The following is a 24,953-nucleotide window of genomic DNA, read 5'->3' on the forward strand; positions in this document are numbered from 1 at the left end:
TGGAGGATGGGACAGAGAGGGTGTCAGTTTTCACTGGGGCTGTGGCATGCAGGGGGCAGGGAAGGGGTAAAACTACTCTCCCTGGGGTCCTGGTCTTGATGCAGCCCTCATACAGTGGTCCGCTGCAGGTTCCACCACACTGTAACATATCATTTGTGAATATATGATTGAAGCAGGAAGCACATCCCTGTTCTGAAGGCATCTTGAAATTTGCCTGCACTGTCCAGTGACACACAACTTTTCATTCACTCCCCTTGACCTTTGGCTCCATTGTAAAATTTCAGGTCTTCTCTGCATCTGTACTCATCTATACATAGCTACCTATTCTCCTAATTGATCCTTGTAAGCAGCATACTTATGATTGTGTGTTCGCATGATTTCCAGTGACATACCAAAGAAGTGCCATAATACAAATTACTAGGAAAATGCTCTATTAAGTAAGCAACACAAGCCTAGATTAAGATCAAACCAACAGCAATGACCTCTAAATTCACACAATAAATTTGCTGGACTTGCAAACTACAGCAGACCAGCACAGCTGCCCATCTGAAAAGCATCACTTTCCCCAGTTTTTTGTTTGTTTGTTAAACCTCTCTCAGGAAGTCCAACTTCCAGGTCCTCTGCATTTTAAAAGAAAAAAATGGACAACCTGAAAGTGAAAGGGGACATTTCTGCACTCGTGCTTGGCTTAGTTTCGCAAGGACACTTAAAATTCAGCCAAGTGCTAGATTCCCTTTTTAAGCTCCAGTCATGGGACTTCCTCTTGTTTCAGCTGAAACCAAGCCAACCTGTGCGCAGAGGCTTAGCAAAGAAGGAAGTGCAGCCAAGGGAGAGCCTGGGGCGTTCCAAAAGAACGGTGCATTTTCTCACGGCACCTTTCTATGCCCAACAAAATTCAAGAGCTGTACCTGTCCACTAACACCAAGTCGTCTCTCAAGAGGGCACACTTAGCCTTTGGCCAAAAGACGTGGACCAAGCAGCCAGCCTCTAAGTCTTTATCCATATGAAGGGCATGCGCAAGCTGGTTAACAGTCTGTAAAAGAAATCAACAGGTTAGGAAGAGACCGGTGCCTCTTAAGCGGCCATGGTAATTGAAGGACCAGCATTCCAAAATAAGCTGTTAACATGAAGGTTACACCGTTCCTGAAAGCCCTACATTGGCTCCCAGTACGTTTCCGAGCACAATTCAAAGTGTTGGTGCTGACCTTTAAAGCCCTAAACGGCCTCGGTCCAGTATACCTGAAGGAGCGTCTCCACCCCCATCGTTCAGCCCGGACACTGAGGTTCAGTGCCGAGGGCCTTCTGGTGTTCCCTCATTGCGAGAAGTAAGGTTACAGGGAACCAGGCAGAGGGCCTTCTCAGTAGCGGCGCCCACCCTCCCATCAGATGTCAAGGAAATAAATACCGTAACTATCTGACTTTTAGAAGACATCTGAAGGCAGCCTTGTATCGGGAATTTTTAAATGTCTGATGTTTTGCATTTTTTTAATGGGCTGTAAGCCGCCCAGAGTGGCTGGAGAAGCCCAGCCAGATGGGCGGGGTATAAGTATTGATGATGATGATGATGATGATGATTATTATTATTATTATTATTATTTCTTTTCACATATAAGTGCAGAACTCTTGCATATAATAGAGGTTTGGCCTCTCCTCAGCTATGTTTCTCTCTGTGTGTGTATTCAGTGATTCACCATCCCATATCCCCTTACTTTGAAAAATCAAATTGTCCTCATTTGCTCCACACGTTCTTACCTTCCTTTCAAAGAAGGCGTGGGAGATGATTGGCACTTCAGATGTTGCTGAACCACAACTCCCATCAGCCCCAGCAAGCGTGACCAATAGCTAGGGGATGATGACAGTTGTAGTTCAGCAACATCTGGAGGGAAGCACCTTTGCCACGCGGGTCCTAAGGCCCTTCCCCCAAAATCCAGAAACACATACTGGATAACAGGCAAGTGAGGTGTCCACCATGTAGCCTCTGTTAGAATTCCTGCTCCATGACTGTAGTCATGGGATTGTTGTCTTTCACATGACGGTGTATGTTTTGACTCCACAGAGTGGGAAGTGACGGAGACAGGATGTTTGTGTTACTGTGTTCTGTGAAGTGGGACTATTGTCCTTTGTTCTTTTTCTCTTTGCTGTCTGATGCTAGAGAGAGAGGGAGCCATGCTGCAGTGCTCCGTGTGTGTTTATATGTAAATAAAGTAGGTTAGCCAAAATGCTGAGTTGTTGAGGTCTGTTACGCAAGCTGGGAAGACTCTGCGGATCCCTAAGTGTGCCGATGTCTGTTGGCATCGGTCGCTGTGATGTTTGCCTGAAGAAAGCTTTTGAAGCTTCCAAACGATCAACCAGGAAGGAGAGAACATCTCTGCCAGGGTCCTACGAGAGAGTAGGACGAGCTCCTGACAGCCTCCAGTAGTCCAGCTGGACCCCTCTCCCTCCCCTGACTGCCACTCAGGACACAAAAGCAAGACACAAATATCTTGAAATAAATGAAAGCAAAAGAAATTAATGAGTACGTAGGGTCATTTGTGTTTGTCTTCTGTATCAGAAATTGGACTTTCCAAATCTCTGCGTTAACTCCTGTCCTCCCAAATGCCTCATTTTTAGCGTCTTCTGCACCAGCCTTTGCCAAACTGGTGCCCTCTAGATGTTTTGGACTACAACTCCCATCAGGAGCAGCCGGCACATGCAGCTGATGGGAGTTGTAGTCCGAGGACACAAACCTGGCTGTTTTAGATTTTTTTAAAAAAAAGATTTTTGCCCTTATTGTTCTGTGCAGTAGAGAATAAATTCTGAAAAAACTGGCATAGGACAACTACTTCTTAAAACTTGGAACACATTCTTCTGAGCGGCAGAGGGAAAAATAAAGGATGACGGGTAAGAAACAAGTGTACATGTGTAGTCCTTTTAATAAGGTTTCTGGACACCAGTTTATAAGCCACGAGAATCCGTACCTTCACACTTTTCTTTTCATCCGAGCCCTCAGTCATGAGGTAAGCCTTATCGCCATCTGTTCCTTCCACGCTGAGGAAACAGTTGGTTGTGTGCCCGATGCCACTGGGGAGCACTCTGTCCCACAGCATGGCATTGATGACAGAACTCTTTCCGCTGCTGGTTCTGCAAAGGAGGGCAAGCGCAGTGTTAAACTGCCAGGTTTAACACTGCCAGGTTTAACACTGCCAGGTTTAAAACCGAGTGAGAACACTCCATGCTAAATTAAAAATCTAGCCCAAGAAATCAAAACATCACTTTTTTAAAAAAAAATTTAAAGCTTAATTATGACATGCAAAGGTTAAGACAACTGAGTACGTTGGCACGATTCATAGCCCACCCCCATAAGTTTTGTGTTATTCCACATAATTCATTCAGGGAGGGGCGTTGAACAAGGCAGAGCAATGAAGCCATAAAACTTTGGACATTTATTTGACTCTTCAGAGATCTAGCCAAGCATCATCTACAGGCTTTAAAGTATCGTTTTGCAAACATTGCAGCTAGAAAGATGATTTTATGCTTAAATGGAAAACAGAGCCTCTCTGGAAGCTGAATTATATACCTCCTAGCACACTGTGTTTTCTTCTATACTCTGGTGGAATCATTAGACAAAGGCTCTTTCTTTGGGGCCACTGTTCAAATGTCCTTCTCGTTCTCCAGCTTTGGGAAACTTCCCAAGGCTGCTTTACTTTGCGTTTGTTCTCCCAGGTTGTTCAAGACACAACTTACGGGAAGTCAGATTATGAATCTCAATTCTGATTCAAAGCAAGAGCAGCTCTGGGGGAGAGGGGACAAATAGTGTTAGCAGCCTGACTGCCTCCCCACTGAAACTTTCACAAACAACGAGAAAGGGGAGAGGAGAAGACCTAAAAACAAAGACCACCCATAAACAGCATTAAAATAAAGGTGAACTGTGAACCAGGAGGTCTGCAGCTAAACTGTCATCTCCGCTGAGCTCAGTAGTTGGGAAACTCACAATCTCTCAGCCTTACTCAACCTATCTGCAATATGGGTATGAATGATTCTGAACCGCCTTGCAAGGTTGCTTTAGGGACTGATGAGACAGTGGAACGCTTCAGTGCTTCTTGCACCACTCATTTCTATGAGACTTGGTCAGAAAAGACTCCTAGCAGATTGCAACCGTAATTTTACACACTGATCCCAAATAAGAGTCATTTAACACTTACCTGCCAAAAAAAGCTACTTTCATGTGTCTTCGTGCGAGTACCCCACCAATGACTGCCAGCTTCTTCTTGTACTCCTCTATTTTTGCCAGTTCATCCTTGGTGGCTATATCTTCAAGTTGCGGGTTTTTGTAGGTTTCTGCCATTAAATGGGACAATGTCACAACGACACAACTGGCTACTATGCACAGCAGTGCTTCCTTAATCCAATGGGACAAATTAGTGCAATGAGGGATCAAGACCCAGTGCTTGATCCCTTGTGCCGACTCTTGCGTTGCCTTATCTCCCTAGACTCATTGCCAGCAACCTGGTGACCTGGTCCAAATATTTCAGAGATTAGCAGATTAGTCTTGACCCATTAAATCACAGACCTACATGTGGTCATATGTAACTCTACAATTCTATGATTCTAAGTACTTCCAACTCCATATCCAACATCTGCTACTGCTTATTTTCTCTCTCCTTAACCCCACTTCCCAGCACAGTACAGAAGTGGTAGGGCCACTTTTCTTCTTCGTTCTTCCTCATCTCAGTACTCCCAGAAACATTATTTTCCGGCACCCATGAACGAAGGAAGGCATTTCTACTCTAATCATTTCTAACTAGATGGCCAAAAATCAAGGCTTGTCAATAAGTTCCTTCTTGATTACTGGATTTGATTCTAGATTTCTTTTATCCAAATAGGAAAACATTTAAGGATTTCTGTTTCCTTTTCGTATCTTTACCAAAGTTACATGACCCAACACTCTTCCCCTATTAATCAAATAAGCAGCATAGGTCTTCCTCCTGCTTGCCATTGGAAAGCTCCAAATAATCAGCCAGTTTACACCAACGTTCGGAAGCGCACTGAGCATAGGTAGCACTCAGGGAAGTTTTCATTTACCAGATGCTGTTCAGGGATCTCAAAATTTGAATGGGTTGCCAAAGAAATCCTTGGCACTCAACTGCATGCCCCAAGGCAGCCCAAGCTCTTCTGTGGTATCAAAGTAGCTAACTAACAGTTGTCAGAAGGGCTGCAAACTGCTGCTTGCCCAGGCCCATCAGAGCAGCTGAGCCAACTGAATCAAGCAAGACAAAGCAGGTAGGGAAGTCATGAGCCCTATGGGACCAAACCAAAAAAGGTAAAGCGGGTGGCGCTGTGGGTTAAACCACAGAGCCTAGGACTTGCCGATCAGAAGGTTGGCGGTTCGAATCCCCGTGACAAGGTGAGCTCCCATTGCTCGGTCCCTGCTCCTGCCAACCTAGCAGTTCGAAAGCACGCCAGTGCAAGTAGATAAATAGGTACCGCTCTGGCGGGAAGGTAAACGGCGTTTCCGTGTGCTGCTCTGGTTCGCCAGAGGCAGCTTAGTCATGCTGGCCACATGACCTGGAAGCTGTACGCCGGCTCCCTCAGCCAATAAAGCGAGATGAGCGCCGCAACCCCAGAGTCGGCCACGACTGGACCTAATGGTCAGGGGTCCCTTTACCTTTACCTTTATATAAAGCCCACAAGCAAGACCCATGTGCAGCAATGCCCTCTCCACTGGTGATTTCCAGCAGCTGGTATTCAGAGGCACGCTGACTCTTCCAGTGGAGATAGAACATAGCCAAAGTGTCTAGTAGCCACTGAAAGCCTTATCCTCAGCGAACCTGTCTAATCCTCTTTTAAAACCACCCAGGTTGATAGCCATCATTGCACCTTGTGGGACCAAATTTCATAGTTAACTGGCAGAACAAACCGCTAAGCCCTTTTCTAGTTTTACAATGTGTGTTGAGCCCCTAATCATCATTTTTGCCAACTTCTTCACTCCCAAGTTTACCATGCTAACAGTAACTCGATTGTATTTCAAGCCAGGCAGAATCAAAACAGACAACGGACTCTCTAACCAAACCTGCCATCAACAGATTACGGTGAAGCATTCTTAGATACTACCTACACATGCTGTGTGAGAGAAGGAATGGTTCTCAGTGTTTTCCTGCCACTGCAAAAATATATATTCCCTGCCCCTCTCCAACTAAAAACTAACCTTCAACAAAATGCGTTCCTTCCGTAACATAATCCAGGAGCTCTTCAAAAATGGCAGTAATCGTCTTCTTAGCCAGCACAAAGTGTTTCAGGGGGGAGGGATTAGTGTCTGCCATTATGCAACTGAAAGAGTAAATGGTACAGAAGTTAAGAGAAAGTGAAATTTAACTCCCAATCCAAGCAAATCCAAATGCATTCAGCAACCAAGGCAATACATCAATGGTGTCACTTGCAAGGAGAGTTTTAGTCCCCTCTCCCATCTCTCCCCCACAAATGGAAATGGAACGTTCCTGGGCATAGGCCCCTCCACAGAGAGAAGGGATTTCAGATGTTCCCACAATGCTTTGCATTCCACACAAGCGCATCCAAGGTACCTTCTCTTGGCAGTCAATGGAGGTGCTGACAGCTGGAGATATGACAGCTGAGAAAGATACTCCACTGCTGCCTTTCCCAGTGGTATTGTACTGTGGGAAATGAATTTCCATATGCTTGTTCAAAAATACTGCAAGAATTTCAAAGTACTAGGTAAGGATCCAATAGTAGGGATATTTACTGTAGGTATCTGCAAATTATTTCTACTACTAGCACTACAGTGGTACCTCAGGTTACAGATGCTTCAGGTTACAGACTCTGCTAACCCAGAAATAGTACCTCAGGTTAAGAACTTTGCTTCAGGATGAGAACAGAAATCGTGTTCCGGCGGCGCGGCAGGTCCCATTAGCTAAAGTGGTGCTTCAGGATAAGAACAGTTTCAGGTTAAGAACGGACCTCCAGAACGCATTAAGTACTTAACCCGAGGTACCACCGTACTACTAAGTGTACCTTTACAGAAGGCTGGATTTCCAACACCAAGCACATTTCTGAGCCTAATTCAGTGTGATGAGTTTGGTCTACAAAGCTTTGTATGGCTTTACGGACCAATATTTTTGAGGTTTTGTACCTCTTCCAATATGAAACTGCTCAAACTCTTCAATCTTCATCTTAGCCCCTCCTTCAGGTACTCCCTCTGAGGAAGGTTTAAAGTGTCTCAACAGGGAATAGGGCCTTTTCAGTTGTGGCTCCCTACTTGTGGAATGCTATCCCCAGTGAGGTCTGGATGGTGACATCTTTAACATCCTTTTGGCGACAGGGAAAAACTTATTTCTTTCCCCAGAGACATGATGGATTAAGATGTTTTTGCTGTTTGTTGGTTATAAATTTTTGCTGTTTAATTAAGTCTATTTTGTACAAATTTTATTGTAAGGCATTGTTTCTTCTTATTTGGTACTTTATACACTTTATAATTTTATACTTTATACGCTTAAAATTTTGTAAGGGGCAACTAATAAATTAAATATTAATATTTTATTGTTATTCACAGGACTTATTAGTCTCTTTTTCACAATGTGTAAACTCAAAGTGACTTACAATATAATGTAATAAATAACCATCATTCTCAAGCTTGGCTTCCTTGTTTGTTGCAGAGAAACCCAATCATCAAAAAATCATGATATCCACAATTAACATGTGTATATTTAAGCCTTTTGAACTTCTGCACCTTTTGTATCCATGTTCAAAAAGTGTAATTCAATTCTGCCATACAATATTTCAATCATACTTCAGGATGAAGTGATTTTATGACTAGCTGTTACAATCCTAGAGACAGAAGAAAAACATTTCCCATACAATTCACCATTGCTAAAATAAAGAAGATAAGAAATAATATGTATTATTATGAAATTAGACTGTTAAATTTAATCAAATGAGGGGGACAAAACAGCAAATTAGATTAGTAAAGCAGGAATCCTGTTTTCACAGTGGCCAATCAGATGTTGCATTAAATTTTATGCATTCCATTTATCCCCCTGTCCAAATGTTAATTTCTCCGGATTAGAAAAATCAGTACTATTTTCCTTCAGTGCAGATCCTTATAGGCAATATTCATAAAACAAATGATCTCTTGAAAGTCTTATAAAGTGCCTGCAGCCTTCAAGTGCTTTGTAGTGAAGGCTCACATTTTTCTCTGTGACCTGCAAGTTAGTGTGTCAAACTCAAGTGAAATGGACTAGTAGCCAGACTGTGACTAGCTTCTCCAGAGAGGGAGGAAACCATAACAGTCCCACCCCAACGGTGCCATACTGACCTAGAAAAACACTGGGTGTGTATCTCTGAGCTGCTGGAACTGTCAGCTCCATGCAATATATGGAGCATGCACTTTGCCAGAAATGCAGTGTGATGAAAGACTTTCTATTCTGCATAATGAATATACCTTAAATAGCAGAGAGCTCCGTGAAATCTTCAACAATACGTTTATTGGAAACACAAGTGTTTATGGGCCACGGAGCATACCCTCCGATGCAATATTGGTGACAGATCTAGAGGATATTTTTCACTTTTTGAAAACCTTTTTTTATTTGGGTCTACTCTGAGTAAAGCTTAGTTGAATACCACCCTAGTTCTGCAGTGAAGGGCTGCACATTCGATGTATGGGACAGCTGCCTTGGGGTCCCTTCCACCTCTACGATTCTATGAAGCCCTAACCTCAGTTGGCAAGTGTGCATTTGTCCGAAGCGTGGCCAGAAACCCTCTCCCCCACATTCAAGATACACCACATTCCTATTCAGAGTGTGACTTGAAATCCAGACAAACTATAAAATATCCAACCAGAGGAGACACGAAACACTCCCACCTGGGAATGAACTGACAAAAAAAGAAAGATAACTCAAAGAGGGAGCTAGCCAATCCCCAATCGCCTTGCGTATAGTAATACAGAAACGTGGTAGGTTATACAATTTAAAAGTGAAATGAAGTTTGGAAGTGTCAAATTTCCCTATTAATTCTAAGTTGGCAGCTTCAGGCTGGACTCTGCTGTCGAAACTTCTTCGCTGATTTCAGTCTGAGAGTCTTTATAGGTGCTTTTGCTAAAACCAGCTCCCTGAAAGACTCAAAAGTGTTGGTGGGGCCCAAACTGATCCTGTCTGAGCTGCATTCTTCCGAGCCAGGATTCCAGGCTGGCAGGAACGAACAACAACAACAATGTTCGCAACTGACCTTTCCTAAAAAAAGATTCCCAAGGAGAGATTAGGAAAAAAGGAAGAGGAAAGAGAGGGGCTTGGCAGCTGCGTCCAACGTACTTTGGGTTTGCTCCAAGTCGACTACAGCACAAGCCCCTTTTAATTTGTCTGTTGCACCCAATTCTGTTGGGTTTTGGGGTTTTTTTTTTGTAGGGCACCCCAGGAGCAAGTGTCTTGACTGGGGGCGAGCGACCTGCCTGTCCCACAGCTAGAAGATTTACAACAGCTACTTTTTTTTTAAAAAAAAGGAAGAAATAACTCGATGCAATAAATAAATGTGAAAAACGTGTCAGAGGAGGTCAGCCATGAGGTAGCCCAATGCCTGGGAGCAAGTTCAGTTTGGCATTACATAAGCCCCCTTCAGCCTGAAGCAAAACCTCACAGAACAAGCCCCGCAACTCAAATGGGGGATGAAAGGTCAAAATCCCCCCCCAAAAGCCCAAAGGTCACCCCCCCCCCGCGCTCCATTTACCTGGCAACGGGAGCAAGGCTCGCCCCCCTCCCGCGCTCAGCCTCGCCGGCGTCTTCCGCCCCTCGCTCTCGCCCAACCAAGAGGAGGCAGGTATCACTTCCGCCGCCTTTCGAGCGCCTTCCTCCCACCATCCACGCGCTCCGCCATCGCTGGTCAGGGCAACGGGGCCAGCCGGCGTCAGAGACTCCCTCTGCGCGTGCGCCACGCTTAACTCCGCCTTTACCCCCTCCCACCACCAAGCCGTCTCTTCCCTGAGGACGTTGGAAAGCCTCTCGGTTCAGCCCGGGCTCGTTGCATAGAGATAGGAAAGATCGGGAGTGGTCAAAGGAGCAGAGATGCAAGTCGACTGCCAGGGGCAGGCTTCGTTGTTTATGTTGAGGTTCTTGGTCTTGGCTGAGTGTGGGGATTTGAACCCTGGTTTCCCAGGTTCTATTCCAGCAATCTAACCCCTGTACCACACTGGTTTAGTAAGGCATCTTAAAAAGCAGAGACATCACCTTGCCAACAAAGGTCCGTATAGTTAAAGCTATGGTTTTCCCAGTAGTGATGTATGGAAGTGAGAGCTGGACCATAAAGAAGGCTGATCGCCGAAGAATTGATGCTTTTGAATTATGGTGCTGGAGACTCTTGAGAGTCCCATGGACTGCAAGAAGATCAAACCTATCCATTCTGAAGGAAATCAGCCCTGAGTGCTCACTGGAAGGACAGATCCTGAAGCTGAGATTCCAATACTTTGGCCACCTCATGAGAAGACTTCCTGGAAAAGACCCTGATGTTGGGAAAGATTGAGGGCACAAGGAGAAGGGGACGACAGAGGACGAGATGGTTGGATAGTGTTCTCGAAGCTACCAGCATGAGTTTGACCAAACTGCGGGAGGCAGTGGAAGACAGGAGTGCCTAGCGTGCTCTGGTCCATGGGGTCACGAAGAGTCAGACACGACTAAATGACTAAACAACAACAACAGAGATTCCCCGTTAAAGCTATGGTTTTCCCAGTACAGTGGTACCTTGGGTACCACTGTACTCCGCTAACACAGAAATAGTACCTCCAGTTAAGAACTTTGCTTCAGGATGAGAACAGAAATTGTGTGACGGCGGCAGCAGGAGGCCCCGTTAGCTAAAGTGGTACCTCAGGTTAAGAATAGTTTCAGGTTAAGAACGGACCTCCGGAACAAATTAAGTTCTTAACCCGAGGTACCACTGTAGTGATGTATGCAAGTGAGAGCTGGACCATAAAGAAGGCTGATCGTCGAAGAATTGATGCTTTTGAATTATGGTGCTGGAGAAGACTCTTGAGCAAGGGTCAGCAACCTTTTCCAGCCATGGGCCGGAAAGATCCTCAGACCATGTGGTGGGCCGGACTATATTTTGAGGGGGGGAAATGAACGAATCCCTACGCCCCACAAATAACCCAGAGATTCATTTTAAATAAAAGGACACATTCTACTCATGTAGAAACACGCCGATTCCCGGACTGTCTGCAGGCTGGACTGAGAAAGCGATTGGGCCACATCTGGCCCCCTGGCCTTAGGTTACCTACCCCTGCTCTTGAGAGTCCCACGGACTGCAAGAAGATCAAACCTATCCATTCTGAAGGAAATCAGCCCTGAGTGCTCACTGGAAGGACAGATCCTGAAGCTGAGACTCCAATACTTTGGCCACCTCATGAGAAGAGAAGACTCCCTGGAAAAGACCCTGATGTTGGGAAAGATGGAGGGCACAAGGAGAAGGAGACGACAGAGGACGAGATGGTTGGACAGTGTTCTCGAAGCTACCAGCATGAGTTTGACCAAACTGCGGGAGGCAGTGGAAGACAGGAGTGCCTGGCGTGCTCTGGTCCAGGGGGTCATGAAGAGTCGGACACGACTAAACGACTGAACAGAGATTCCCCTCCAAAACACACTCATGCAATCATAGAATTGTAGAGTTGGAAGGGACCACGAGGGTCATCTGGTCCAACCCCCTGCAATGCAGGGATCTTTTGCTCAATGTGGGGCTCGAACCCATTACCCTGAGATTAAAAGGGTATAAACTTGTGCCTGTGAATAGACTTGTGCCTGTTTGCTCAGCAGTAAAACAACAAGAGTCTTCGGGAGCCTTAATGACTTAGTAAATTTATTATGCCACATGCTGGTGGGACTTATAGTCCAAAAAATTTGGAGGGCACCACACTGGCGACAGCTGCCCTAAGGCTGCAGTCCTCTATGCACACTTAACCTGAGAGCAAGTCGCTTAAACTCAACAGGACTTCCTTCTGAGGAGACAAAGATGGCACAGTTAGCCACTACTCTACACTAGATTAGGTGCTTAACAGTGCAATGCCAGAAGTTAAGTCCTTCGGAGTTTGATGGGACTTACTCCCAGGTTAATGGTGTATAGGGCTGCAGCCTAGCAATCTGCGTTCTTCAAGGACCTCTCCATTGCTTAGCCTTTAAAAAGATGTTGCAGCAAAGACCCGATAAATGTGAAATGTGAACTATTTGGAGCATTTGTACCCTGCTCTTCAGCTCCCTGAGTGGTTCACATACGATCAAAAGAAGACAGTCCCTGCCTGCAGGGTTATAAGAAAAACATGGCACGTGAAGGAAAAAGGATACAAAGGGAAGAATCAAACCCAGGCACTAAGTTGCTCTTATAATGACCAGCTGGCTCAATTCCTGGGGCACAAAGTGCCTGACCAAGCTTATCTTTCAGCTAATGCGAGCGAGCTGTTTTCCATCTTCCCCACTGAAGCAGTCTGATGGAATGGCTGCTCCCAGGTCAGGAAAGGAAGAGGGCTGAAAGGCATTATAACCTAAACACTACTATAAACACTGACTTCCAAGTAAGTCCCATTGTGCTCAATGGAATTTCCTTCTGCATAGGCATGCATAGCTTTGCACTGCTAGAATAGCAAGCAGCTGAGCAGAGCAGAGCAGAATAGTTTCTGCCCAGTGGCAAACTGTGCCACTTGGAAGCTTGCTAGACTACCAGAGCTGTTGGTACAATAGCGTACTGGATATAATTTTATAGCTTATAGCTTGGGTATATAAAACATTTATAGGTCACATAATAAACCTGAATAATTTAAGAAGATAGAAATTAACAGCAACTCCCATGGTGATACATGCTGTTAGAAACTGAAATATGAAAGCTAGAAGCTAAATGGACCTTAAACCTAGGTTATGGACGCAACAATGGAATGTCATGGAAGAATACAAAGCTGGAAATGAATGAACTGCAGCTAAAATATGTTCGTTTTTCACATGGTATAGTCCTTCTCCTGCCCACGCCCTAATATTCTCAAGAGGGTCTCTTCTCCAGTCTTCAGAGAGTACCTGGAAGTGGGGAGGCAGAAAAAGGTCCTTTCCTTCCACTCTGCAGTTTTAATCCGAAATACTAGGTGCAGTACTGCGCCCAGAGAACAGAAACTGCTTGCGCCAATGAAATTCCCTGTCACAAAACGTGCCTAGAACAATGGGAGCTTCGAACAGTGGATACATGGTGCTTTCATCAGTCTTATCACGGTAGGTCCAGAATTCAAAGAGCTACATTGCACTTTAATGGTCCCAGAGCGCTTCCTCAAGCAGCAGGAAACACTTTCTCTGCTTCCAGAAAGCAATTCTATTGAGAATTTAATTTTTTTTTCAACCCTCTTAACTTAACCCCCCCATGTGCATATATATCTACTTTTCATATACACAGCACCTTTTTTTGAGGCATGCATAATTTCACTTCCCCAAGATCAGTGTGGAAGACCCCTTACATCAGGGTTTCTCAAAGGGTATGGCAGGAGAGGATGGCAAGTGTGGTGGGAAGATTCAGGGACAATCAAATCATTAACACAATTAAATTGTTATTTTGTTGCTATCTACTTTTACACTTGCATTATTTGCTGGTTTCATTTGCTACTGTGATGGCTTTTAAGATGGTTGTTTTAGGTTGCATCCAACATTAGTCAAACTCAGTACACTCGAGGGCTTCACTAATGTCCATTAATTTTAATGGGTCTACTCAGAGCAGAATTCAGTTTTATAGTCCTTTTTACCATGTTATGTATTTATAGAGGCTTTCGGACAGCCTGTAGTTGTATATTGGGTCATATTTAAATTAGTGCTAAGGAGATCGTTCCATCAGTGCAAATCTTTCTACCTGCCCGACAGAACAACTTCCCCTCCACTGCACTGTACTGGGGCTTACCTAATATTTATTTGCAAGTGGCATGGAACAGGTTTTCCACAGAAAAATAAAGCACTGGAAAATCTGCTATCCCACTCCACTGGTACGAGACACACTCAGCCATCTGTGTATGACTCTCACTTGGGAGTGATGGTAGCAGAACACGGAGATGAAACATGAAAGTGGCAAATGGAGGACTTGCGTAGAAGCTGTTTTTCCAACTTACTGACATCTACATAGTGTCCAGAACAAGAGCAAACATTCAAGTCAGCTCTCAACTTCAGTACTTCTACATTTTCTCCTGATCTCAATGTGAGACCACTTTGGCTCAAACACAGATATTGCCACTTAATGCCTATACTGTTATGAATAGAACCCCCTCTAGATATTGGTAGATATTCATGCTATCACCTTAAATCTTCCCCATGCCAGATTTTAAGGGACAGTTTTTCAGTAATATAAATAACAGTCTCTGCTCACAAAGTGGAACTTTTCGTGGATCTACACATCTCTACCTGCTGATGATAATAGTACAGAACACAAATTACATACACATATCTGAGTATTTATTTTTGTTCCCCCCCCAATAGGTACAAAACAACTTTATACTATGTTATCTTCATACACCAACTGCACATGCTATTATGCATTAACAGGTTCACTGACACACACAACTTCTCCCTCCCACCCCAACAGCTGTTTTCACTGATGTGCTTATTTTCTACCTGCAGAAATCCTGATCAGGAAACCCAAAAATGCAGAGACGAAGTCATTGATTGCACTGCTTGAAAATTCACCAAACATTTCTTGAACAATCTGCATAGTGTGTGTAAAGAAAGCTGGTGGGTTGGGTCTGCAGCCAGCTCACCCTACAGGGCTGCGAGTTCAAAGCCCTGGTTTCCATTAGAGCCAGGATTTATTACTGAACACAAGTAGGGCTACATCACAAGTAGGCCTCTGCCTATAGTGATTCTTTCCTAGTGACATAGGAGTAGATTCCTTTGAAGTTCACTCAAGGATAGTATATGTGGAAAACATGTTTAAATTCTAATATTCTGAGCTAGATTCTGACACAGGGACACACACAACAACAACAACAACAACAATCAAGCAATTTCATGAATTTGAAGATGGCTTAAAAGGTCTTTTTCGTTTCCAAATCTCATCAAGCAATCAGTGCACTTGTGAGGCAATTCAGCCGAATGCCTGAAGTCCAAGTGAATTTTGAGGTCTCCAATCTGCCCTGTCGAATATTCACAATATTGACACAAATAAATCCCTTCCGACATGTGAGTGTTCAAATGTTTGCAATATTCCAGCATGCCTGAAAAGCCCTTCCCGCAGTCATCACAAACATGGGGGAATATTTTGGTGTGCTCAATTGCCACATGCCGGTTGACATTGGTATGAAGCCTGCTGCGGAAGCCACATACTTGGCACACAAAGAAGTTCTTGCATTTGTCAAAGCTGATTTTGTTGACCAGGCTGTACTGGCCTTGCTGCTGCCTGCTGTGGTAGCTGTCGCTCAGTTCAATCAGCCGGCCTGCATGCTCATTCACCACATGGCTGTGCAAGTCCTCGGGGTCACTCGTCTCATGCTCACAAAACTGGCACAGGTACTGTTCATCACAGCTGTGCTCCTGGAAATGGAGATACAACTCACTGCTGGAGGAGAACTGGACGTCGCATTGCTCACACCAGTAAAGGTGGTCGCTGAAGTGTGTGTCTGCTATATGCTGGCTCAAGTTCTCAAACATTACTGTTTTGTAGTCACAGTATTTGCAAATGTAGGGATCTTCCTCGTGGATTTTTAAGTGTTCAATAAGCACTTTTTTAGAGGAGAACGTTTCTTTACATACCCGGCAGATGTTGCCCTCAGGACATGCCTTGTGCTTCAGGACAAGATGCTGCTTCAAATCTGAAAAGTACTTGCTGTTAAATGCGCAGCGCTCACATTTGTATAAGCCACTGCTGTTGGCCCGTAAGAGAGGCCATTTTGGCTGAATGGTGACATTCAAGGGAGGATTTTTCTCAAGTACTTTGCAGCTTTCAACTGGGATTTCCTCTGTTTCCTCCGCTTCAAGCTTCTCAGGGGAAATAGTCTGAGTTTCTATGTCATGAACTTCAACAGCCTGGACTTCAGTAGTAGAAATTTCTACAGTCTGAATATCCAATGGTTTCTCCTCTTCAGTTAAGCTGTCATTGAAGATAGGAGACTCACATGTGTCCTTAAAAATCCCATTATTGGCAGGTTTATCTGCAAAAAGGGAATAAAAGATATGCAAGATGAAAATCAGATGCGCAGGTTTTTTCTTTTGCCATTTTAATGTGCCTGACAAAAATGTATCAAAGTACAATGGATAGAAATATTAGTTTTTAGAACCAATCCAAGTTCTACTGAGTTATGGATAAGGAGATCACATATGTGAATTAAAAAGCAAGATGCTAAACCTTACCTCGATTATCAGAAACCTTCAAGTCTAGCTGTTTCATAGAACACACACTGTAGCAGTGGTCTGAAAATATGCCACTATTGTCTATGTATTTTGGAACGCCTGAAGAATCTAGACAGTTAGAAGGAAAGGCAAGTGTTAGCTTGACACACTTTTTTTGCTGCTTTCTGATGCAATGTACAGAAACTACAACTGATATACTTTGCACTGATGACCAATGCTGAAAATAGTATTTAGAACTTATATAGCAATGTTTATTTCCAAATTATGACAGTATCAAGGACATTGTGTTCTTATGCTCAATTCCCTGCAGTAAATAAATTAACAAGGTTAACAAAGGAATCCAGAAATACTGTAAATGGATGGTATTTCAGTGGCAGTTATGGCTTTATAGGACAGAGGGCTCTGACTCCTCAATCCCATCACTTTGCCTTTTCTCAGAATAGCCTAGACAACAAATTATTATTTAGCATATTTCTCTTAGACGCAACAATGCTAACAAAGCGTACAGAAATCCTTTTGCTCCTTATTTGATACTATGGTGACAGCAGTGGTGCTACTTCAGACACCAATGAGCATTACTGTGTGTTGTACACAACACTGTAGTTCCTGGACAAACTTCTATTTCAGTCATACTGTAATCGAGAACCATAAAGGTTTGCTGCTTTTATACTGAACGTACATTATAACTACATATATTATATGCATAAAGACATGTTTTGCAGATTCAATAAACCGGTACATTTTAATTAAACAGGAATAGGCAAAGATATATGTCCTAGTTCATGCTTAGTTTTGAAAAATAAACTAATGTTTACCCACCCATTTCAAAATATATCTTGTGACTGTTTACCAGCTTTGTTCACAAGGTAACTAATAGCCTTCTGTAAATGAAATAGGTAAACATATGATCTACCTGAATAGCGTGAGGGGTGTAGAGTCTTCCTTTTCCTCTTCTTTGGATGTTCATTCATTTTGCTTCAGTCTAAACAAATTGAAATAAAAAAGAACAGAAAGAAAAACGATAAACTTGTTGAAGCTCCTTTACAGTTAGTTAGATGGGAAGATCTATATGCACAACACAAGTCAATAATTTAACCACCCCTGCTTTGCATCAATGTGATCAGCAAGATGATATTTGCCAAGTCTTAAGGCTCTAAGTAACAAATCATTCCACAAACTGGAGATTGTGTGCCACGGGAAGACTTGTGACTCCTGTCAGTCACAACAGGATTTTTCAGGATAAAAGGCCCATCTATTTAGATTAGCTTGTGATGGTTTGTGTTGCTGCAATTAATTTTTTAATGTAATTTATCTGCACTGTTGGGTATTCCTTTTGCATGCCTTTATTATATGTAGGTGCCCAAACTGGGCATTAGTATAGTTTAGCTTAGCAATGAAAATAAAGGGTTCTATCCACTAGTTGCACAAGCAAGGCAACTTGAATAACCAATCTTTCTTTTCTCTTCCTCCCTTGAAAAAACACTCTCCATAGGGTTAGGCCCTCCTGAACCGTGTGGGCTGTGTTGCACACAACTGCAGTGTGAGGGGGAAATTGCCTGAAACCAGACTGAGAGATCTTGGGCCAGCAGCACTTACTGTGCTATTTGAAAACAGTGAGGATACTATTTATGTATCAAACTCAGAAGAACAACAGGGGAACATAGATATGAATCCACTGTGGCTGCTTTGCTGTTGAAGGATTTCCTTTCTCAGGAACCAACACATTTTGCCTAGCTTTGTAGCTAGTCAAAATGTATGTTTGTCATTGATGCTGCCCTCCCCTGAAGGAAAAGAAATGAAACTTTCACTGCACCGTCAAACAATTTTAATCTCACTTTTGGAAAATCGAAAGTGATATGACTGGACAGAAAAAGATGAGGCAGTTCTCTCACCATTTCCCCCTTTGATAAACTGCTGAATGACATTTTACAACCAAGGGTCTATTATTGTATTATTTTCAAATTGGACTTAATTAGATATTAGATATGTTCCTCCCTGGGTTTACATAATAAAATGTGAGGAAAAGAACTGAGTCTTCCAAATTAGTAGACAAACTCTTCATTAGAAGCTGAAGAACTACACAACTTCTTACAACCGAGGAAACATCTGAAGGAAGAAATAAATCAAGCATCAAAAGAAACCTAGTCAGATTAGAGTAACTATGCAAAGCACAAACTATTCTTATGATCTGTTTGTAAATTACCTTGAGACACATGTGGGAGGAGATGAATGAATGAATTAACAACAATTTGAGGACTAGGATCTCCTTGCTTTGAGATATTAATCAGTCACATAGGCAGAGATTTAAAGAAGAGGTGCTCCCTTGTATAATACACACCAGGAGTGGGTAACCTCTGGCCTTTCAGATACAGTTATACCTCGTGTTGCGTCTGCTTCATGTTGTGTCTTTTTGCGTTACGTCCCGCGGCAACCCAGAAGTACTGGAACGGGTTACTTCCGGGTTTCGCTGCTCACGCCTGCGCAGAAGCGCTAAATTGTGGCATAAGCGCCAAATAACGCTGTGCGCCTGCGCAAACACAGCACTTCGAGTTGCAGGCATGTCACGTTACAGATGGGTCTGGAGAGCCTCCCTGGGGAAAGCATTCCACACGCGGGGGGCCACCACAGAAAAGGGCTGTTCTCATGGTGTCATCCTCTGTGGAGGAAGCACATGAAGAAGGACCTCAGATTGTGATTGCAGGGTCTGGGTTAGAGGAGAGGTGGTCCTTGAATTATTATGGTCCAGAGCTGTTTAACACTATAGAAATTATAAGTCAAAGTCAGCACTTTGAACTGGGCCTGAAAAATAACCAGCAGCCACTGTTTATTAATCAGCAGCCACTTCTGCACCAGCTGAAGATTCTGAACTGTCTTCAGAGGCACATTATATATAACATGTTGCAGTAATCTAGCCTAGAGGTTACCAGAGCATAAATGACAGAAGTCAGGCTATCCCAGACCAGATAGGGGCACAGCTGGGCCACAGAGGCTACCTGAGCCTCAAGCGACAGCAACGGATCCAGAAGCACCCCTAAGCTGTGGACTTGCTCCTTCAGAGGAAGTGAACCACATCAATAGCAAGCCATTTCCCATCCATCTGATCCAGAGAACACACTAACAGTGCCTCAGTCTTATCTGGATTGAGCTCCCGTTTATTGGCTCTCATCCAGTCCATTACGGAGGCAAGACATCAGTTCAGTACATTCACTGCCACACCTGCAGATGTAAAGGAGAATCAGAGCTGTGTCTCAGCAGCATATTGCTGACAATATGCTCCAAAACTCTAGATGATCTCACTTAGTGATTTCATGCAGATGTTAAAAAGCATGGGGAATAAAATCAAACCCTGAGAAACCCCACAATGAAGGCATCATGGGGCAGAAGAGCACTCCTGCAGCATCACGGCCATCCAAGTAGAACAGGAACCACTGCAAAGCGGTGCCACCCACCCCTAACCTGGACAACTGATCCAGAAGGATACCATGGTCAATGGTATCAAAAGTTGCTGAGAAGCAAGGGAGAAATAACAAGGACACACTTCCCCTGTCTGTCCTGACATAGGTCAGTTTTAAATCAGTTTCTTAGAAACTGAGTTTCTCTGAAGCTGATCGTCCTTACAGCAGAAAAAAATGCATTTCACATTCCCAGTTCACAAATGAGAAATGTTACCAGGGCACTTTGTGAATGGGTGTAAGTTCGCTGGAGAACAACTTCAACAGCAGCTGAGCACAACATAGTTCACAAAAAGAGCCAAGAGTCAAATTAGGATATTCTCGAAGATGGAAATATTTTCAACAGGGAATTTCTGTTCAATCACAGAGATTATCTCTTATGTGACATGCAAGCTGGTATTGTATAGTAACTAGGAGATCAAGTGATTCACAAAGTGCCTGTTTTAAATATCACCCCTGCCAATATGTGACTAGGTGGTCTGAGGGAAGTCAGTAGTAGTAGGATTTTCCAATTACTAATCCTGCTCTTGACTTTACCATGCCTGAAGTCCTAAATAACCAAGTGTGCACTATTCAACATTTTTAAAAATTGAAAACAGAAAGCATATCTTGATGTGTCTAACTGCAGTAACTCTTAAGCCAATGTAGTCAATAATATGTATTTTATGAAATGTGGGATTGCTCCACCCAAAGTATTGTTCCCTGAACTTCTGCTATAATCATATTTACATTAGTCATTAGCATAAGGCATTAATCAAGGGGAGAACTAGAACTAGACAAAATTAATTTGGGGATTAAGTTTGAAAACTCGTGTTGCTGTAGAGATATGCAATATTTACACCTGCACTGGCTCCTCACCAATTGACAATGCTGACACAGTGCAGCACTGGATCAGCAAAAGGGGTGGGTGGGTTGTAGCATGTACATCTGGATTGCAATGCTCACTAGGGGCTGTCCCTGGAGAAAAACAACCTACATATTCCTGGATCTTTCCCAATATACTCAATGTACTCTGAAACTGCTTATAAACACAGCCTTCCTGATCAAGTACTAGTTGACCCATATGGCCTCATGCACCATTCCAGCTCAAATGTCTGACCTTTGGCTGACTGGAATAATTTCCGTGAGACAATAGAGTTGCGAGAGTGTTGCCTCTGGCGAACCCAGAAATAACCAGTCAGCTGGAGATTATTCACTTGAAAGCAAGGGATGCATTCTGGAGCACAGCATCTCTGTAAGAGCTCTCTGTCCTGTTGCCTAGAGAGAAATGAAGGAGAGTGTTCTTCAAAAGGGTCCTAGGTCACCAAGTTCAGGGATCAGGGCCTACCGCAAGAGTTAGGCCAAGACTCCTTTGTCCCACAATCTGAATTTCAGAAAATTCAGTTTTATCTTTAAAAGCACAAGTTTTCATCACAGAGCAACAGTCATTGTTGAGAAGATAAATTCGAAACTATGTAAGCAGTATGTGAAAATGGGCAAATCTTTGTACTCTGGCTATCTTTCCATTCCTTCCAGCTTGTACCTCTCCTACGACTTCAATAGCACTCAATTAAAATACCGATTTAAGAATAATGTGTGCCAACCAAATAGGTCTATGCAAAAGATTTTTCATCTACTTAATGGCTGACTGAACTTGGATTTCGTGCCCCCCTCCATGAACAGTAGGTTGTAAGGGCATGTTGATCACATTAAATACATACTCATAAATGCCACTACTGAATTATTTAAATTAGAGCAAGCCACTGTTTTAATATCTTGTGAACTTTTTTTTTGGAAACCTGTTGAAAATTTAATGGCAAGATGCACACATATCAGACAAGTAGTGAATCAGTCAAGTGAAAAATTATTTTGCTTTTCCTGATCTTTCTTTTGCATTTGTTGTTAAGAATATTATGTTTAAATCCAAAAAGGAGTTTAATTCATATAATTGTAGTGTTGGCAGGGACCCCAAGGATCATCTAGTCCAAATGATGGTTTAGCTCAGTGCAGCAGTGAAACAACTGGGGAGGAGTGGCTCTTCTCTCTGGGAGCTCATGCATTCATATTAAGCCATGGTTTGACTTAGTCTGATGTGTGAACCAGACCTAAAAATGACAGATCACCAGTATTTAATAAGAATGGGAATGAGATTGATTGTATGAGAAATATAAACAATTAAGAAAACAGAAAATAAGAACAGCACTTCCTCCTGAGGATTGCACTTTTAGTTTCTTTCCCAAAACAGATATATTTCCATATGCTATACAGTGGTACCTCGGGTTAACAACTTAATTCGTTCTGGAACTCTGTTCTTAACCTGAAACTGTTCTTAACCTGAGGTACCACTTTAGCTAATGGAGCCTTCTGCCACCGCTGTGCGATTTCTGTTCTCATCCTGAAGCAAAGTTCTTAACCCAAGGTACTATTTCTGGGTTAGCGGAGTCTGTAACCTGAAGTGTCTGTAACCAGAGGTACCACTGTATTTCAATGGAACTTGTAAATATGACTGACAGGTTTTCCTCCCATTTGCCAAAAGCTCCCTCTCAGTGGAGGGGAGCAGTTTTGGAGGATGTGTGACTATTGCCCTCCCTATCAATCAGCGTTAGAAACTGCGATATGAAAACTAGGAAATAAATGGCACCTTAAACCCAGGTTACGGGAGCAACAACAGAATGTCTAGGCACACTTTTTAATAGCAAGAATACAAAGCTGAAAATGAATGAACTTCAGCTAAAATATTTTGTTTGATTTTGCATGGTCTAGACTTTCCCCTACCCACCCACTAATATTCTTAAGAGGGTCTCTTCTCCAGTCTTCTGAGAGTAGCTGGAAGTGGGGAGGAGGAAAAAGGTCATCCTTTCCTTCCACTCTGCAGTTTTAATCTGAAATCCTAGGCACAGTAAAGCACCCAGAGCTCAGAAACTGCTCATGCTAATGAAATTGCATCGCAAAATGTGCTAAAACAATGGGAGTTTTGAACACTGCTATCAATACCTTCACATCTGGACAACACATTAAGCAGAATGAGGTTGTTAGAATCCCAGGAAATGGAATGGAGTATTCCATCTCAAATACTAGAGGGGAACTATTTTTAAAAAATGTTTCTCAAAATAAAAGTCTCCTGTCAAGTAAAATATAAATCAAGGATAAGTGTTTTAGCACAGTGAACTAAATATCTACTTGCAGGGAGCATTTTTTAAAAGATATCATGACTTGATATCTGAAAAGATACAGTTGTTTTCTCCGTGTCAGTACCACCTAATATGCTTTGAGGACATATATGCTTCACAAAAATCCCCCTGCAAGTGTTACAAGGAACCAAAAGATTCTAGAATGGGTGCCCTTTCATTATTCCAAATAAACCTATCCCAAATCCCAGAAAACAGGTCTTCTCACATGGGATATTTCTACCAGGAATGGGTATAATAAAGGAAAACAACCAGCTCTCCACCCTTTGAAAGCCTCCTCTTACACTTACACACACACACCACAAACACACACAAGGGGAGCGTACATCCCTGCCTTAAGAAGTGTGTAGACTGCAGAAATGATGAGTAGTGAGATAAAAAGCAGATCCTCTCACCTGCCTCTTTCCTTCTCCTTAGCACAAGTGGGTTCAACACATAAGAGCAGCCTGCTGGATCAGATCAACAGCCTATCTAGTCCAGCATCCTGTTCTCACAGCGGCCAACCAGATAGCACGACATGAGCACTCTCCCCTCCCCTGGTTTCCAGCAACTGATATTCAGAAGCATTGCTACCTCCAACTGTGCCAGGAGAGCACAGCCACCCTGGCTAATGGGTGGCTTCTTAAAGCCATTCTTGGGAAAGCAAGTTTCATAGTCTGAGGAAGTACTTTTTTTAATGTGTCCTAAATCTCCCAACATTCAGCTATATTGGCTGTCCACAAGTTTTAGTGTTATGAGAGAGGAAGATAAACCTTTCTCTGTCCACTTTCTCCACGCCACACATAATTTTATAAACTTCTTTCATGTTGCTTCCCCCTCGCCCTTTCTCTAAACTACAATGGTCCAAACGCTGCAATCTTTCTTCACAGGAGTTGCCAACCTCAAGGACCACTCCTGACTCTAGATAATAATTTGTGATCCTTCCATCCTTCCAAGGAGCCCAACTGAATGCTATAGAAGCCCAGCCTCATTGAATCACCACCCCTAAAAACAGCAAACCCGCAAGTCCCATCCCCGCTGCTTTCAAACCACGTTGTCCCTCCAGGCGCCCCATCCTACGTTTGTGTTTTTTACACGGTCACGAGTTGCGCCCGCCTCCTCGCAACCCGCCGAATCGGATGTGGAAGCTCCGCTGGGGCGGTTCTCTAAGTCCGCTCCCGGGCACATAAAGCGCACAGGAATGAATCAGGATGCCTTGCGCGCGGCTGCCATTTACCATTCATCGATTAACTGGGTTCCTATGCGGTTTCAAGGGACGCGGGTGGCGCTGTGGATTAAACCACAGAGCCTAGGACTTGCCGATCAGAAGGTCGGCAGTTCGAATCCCCGCGACGGGGTGAGCTTCCGTTGCTCAGTCCCTGCTCCTGCCAACCTAGCAGTTCGAAAGCACCTCAAAGTGCAAGTAGATAAATAGGTACCACTCTGGCGGGAAGGTAAACGGCGTTTCCGTGCGCTGCTCTGGTTCGCCAGAAGCGGCTTAGTCATGCTGGCCACATGACCCGGAATCTGTACATCGGATCCCTTGGCCAATAAAGCGAGATGAGCGTTGTGCCCCCCGAGTTGGTCACGACTGGACCTAGTGGTCAGGGGTGCCTTTACCCTTTACCTTTTATGCCGGTTTTACATAAAGACACACGTTGCTCCCTCCCTCTCTCTCCGCTCCCCCCCCCCATAACTGGCTACCCACCTCAGAAGGTGAGAGGCGCGTTCGTAACGAGATGGATCCTCTGACAAGAGATAATAAACGGGTCTGGACGTAATCAAGCCTGAGTCTACCCTGCAGATGATGATGATGATGATTACGGTGCGTGTGTGGTGCTAGCGAGCCTCCTATAACCCCACAAAGCTGAAGAGAATTAAGGCGCCCGAGTTGCCTCAGAGTTTGCGGCGGGTGGGGGGGCGCCACGAATAATAATAATAATAATAATAATAATAATAATAATAAAAAATAGCGGGATTTCCTTCTTCCCTTCTCCCCCTTCCAGTGGCAGGAGGACGTTTGGAGAAAAAAG

At 43.6% G+C, this 24,953-nt stretch overlaps 2 protein-coding genes across 2 annotated transcripts in view; both read right to left on the reverse strand.

The window, feature by feature from the left end:
* Positions 1–9,894, reverse strand: part of MFN1 (mitofusin 1) — a 33,091-nt gene extending 23,197 nt beyond the window's left edge. Inside the window, exons 1-5 of the mRNA XM_083613240.1 lie at positions 9,709–9,894; positions 6,185–6,306; positions 4,182–4,317; positions 2,958–3,120; positions 909–1,033 (exon numbers count right to left, since the gene is read on the reverse strand). Of these exons, the coding sequence (XP_083469366.1) occupies positions 909–1,033; positions 2,958–3,120; positions 4,182–4,317; positions 6,185–6,306; positions 9,709–9,839 (677 nt within the window). The 5' untranslated portion in view covers positions 9,840–9,894. The remainder of the gene's footprint in view (positions 1–908; positions 1,034–2,957; positions 3,121–4,181; positions 4,318–6,184; positions 6,307–9,708) is intronic.
* Positions 9,895–14,415: 4,521 nt separating this feature from the next.
* Positions 14,416–24,809, reverse strand: ZNF639 (zinc finger protein 639). Its single transcript, XM_083613373.1, is given in 5 exon segments — positions 14,416–16,220; positions 16,223–16,314; positions 16,317–16,430; positions 17,236–17,304; positions 24,629–24,809. Coding segments are annotated over 4 exon segments (1,512 nt in total). The 5' UTR covers positions 17,294–17,304; positions 24,629–24,809; the 3' UTR covers positions 14,416–14,972.
* Positions 24,810–24,953: the final 144 nt, after the last annotated feature.

This window comes from Podarcis filfolensis (genome assembly GCF_964270895.1).
Source record: "Podarcis filfolensis genome assembly, chromosome: 5".
Taxonomy (NCBI): domain Eukaryota; kingdom Metazoa; phylum Chordata; class Lepidosauria; order Squamata; family Lacertidae; genus Podarcis; species Podarcis filfolensis.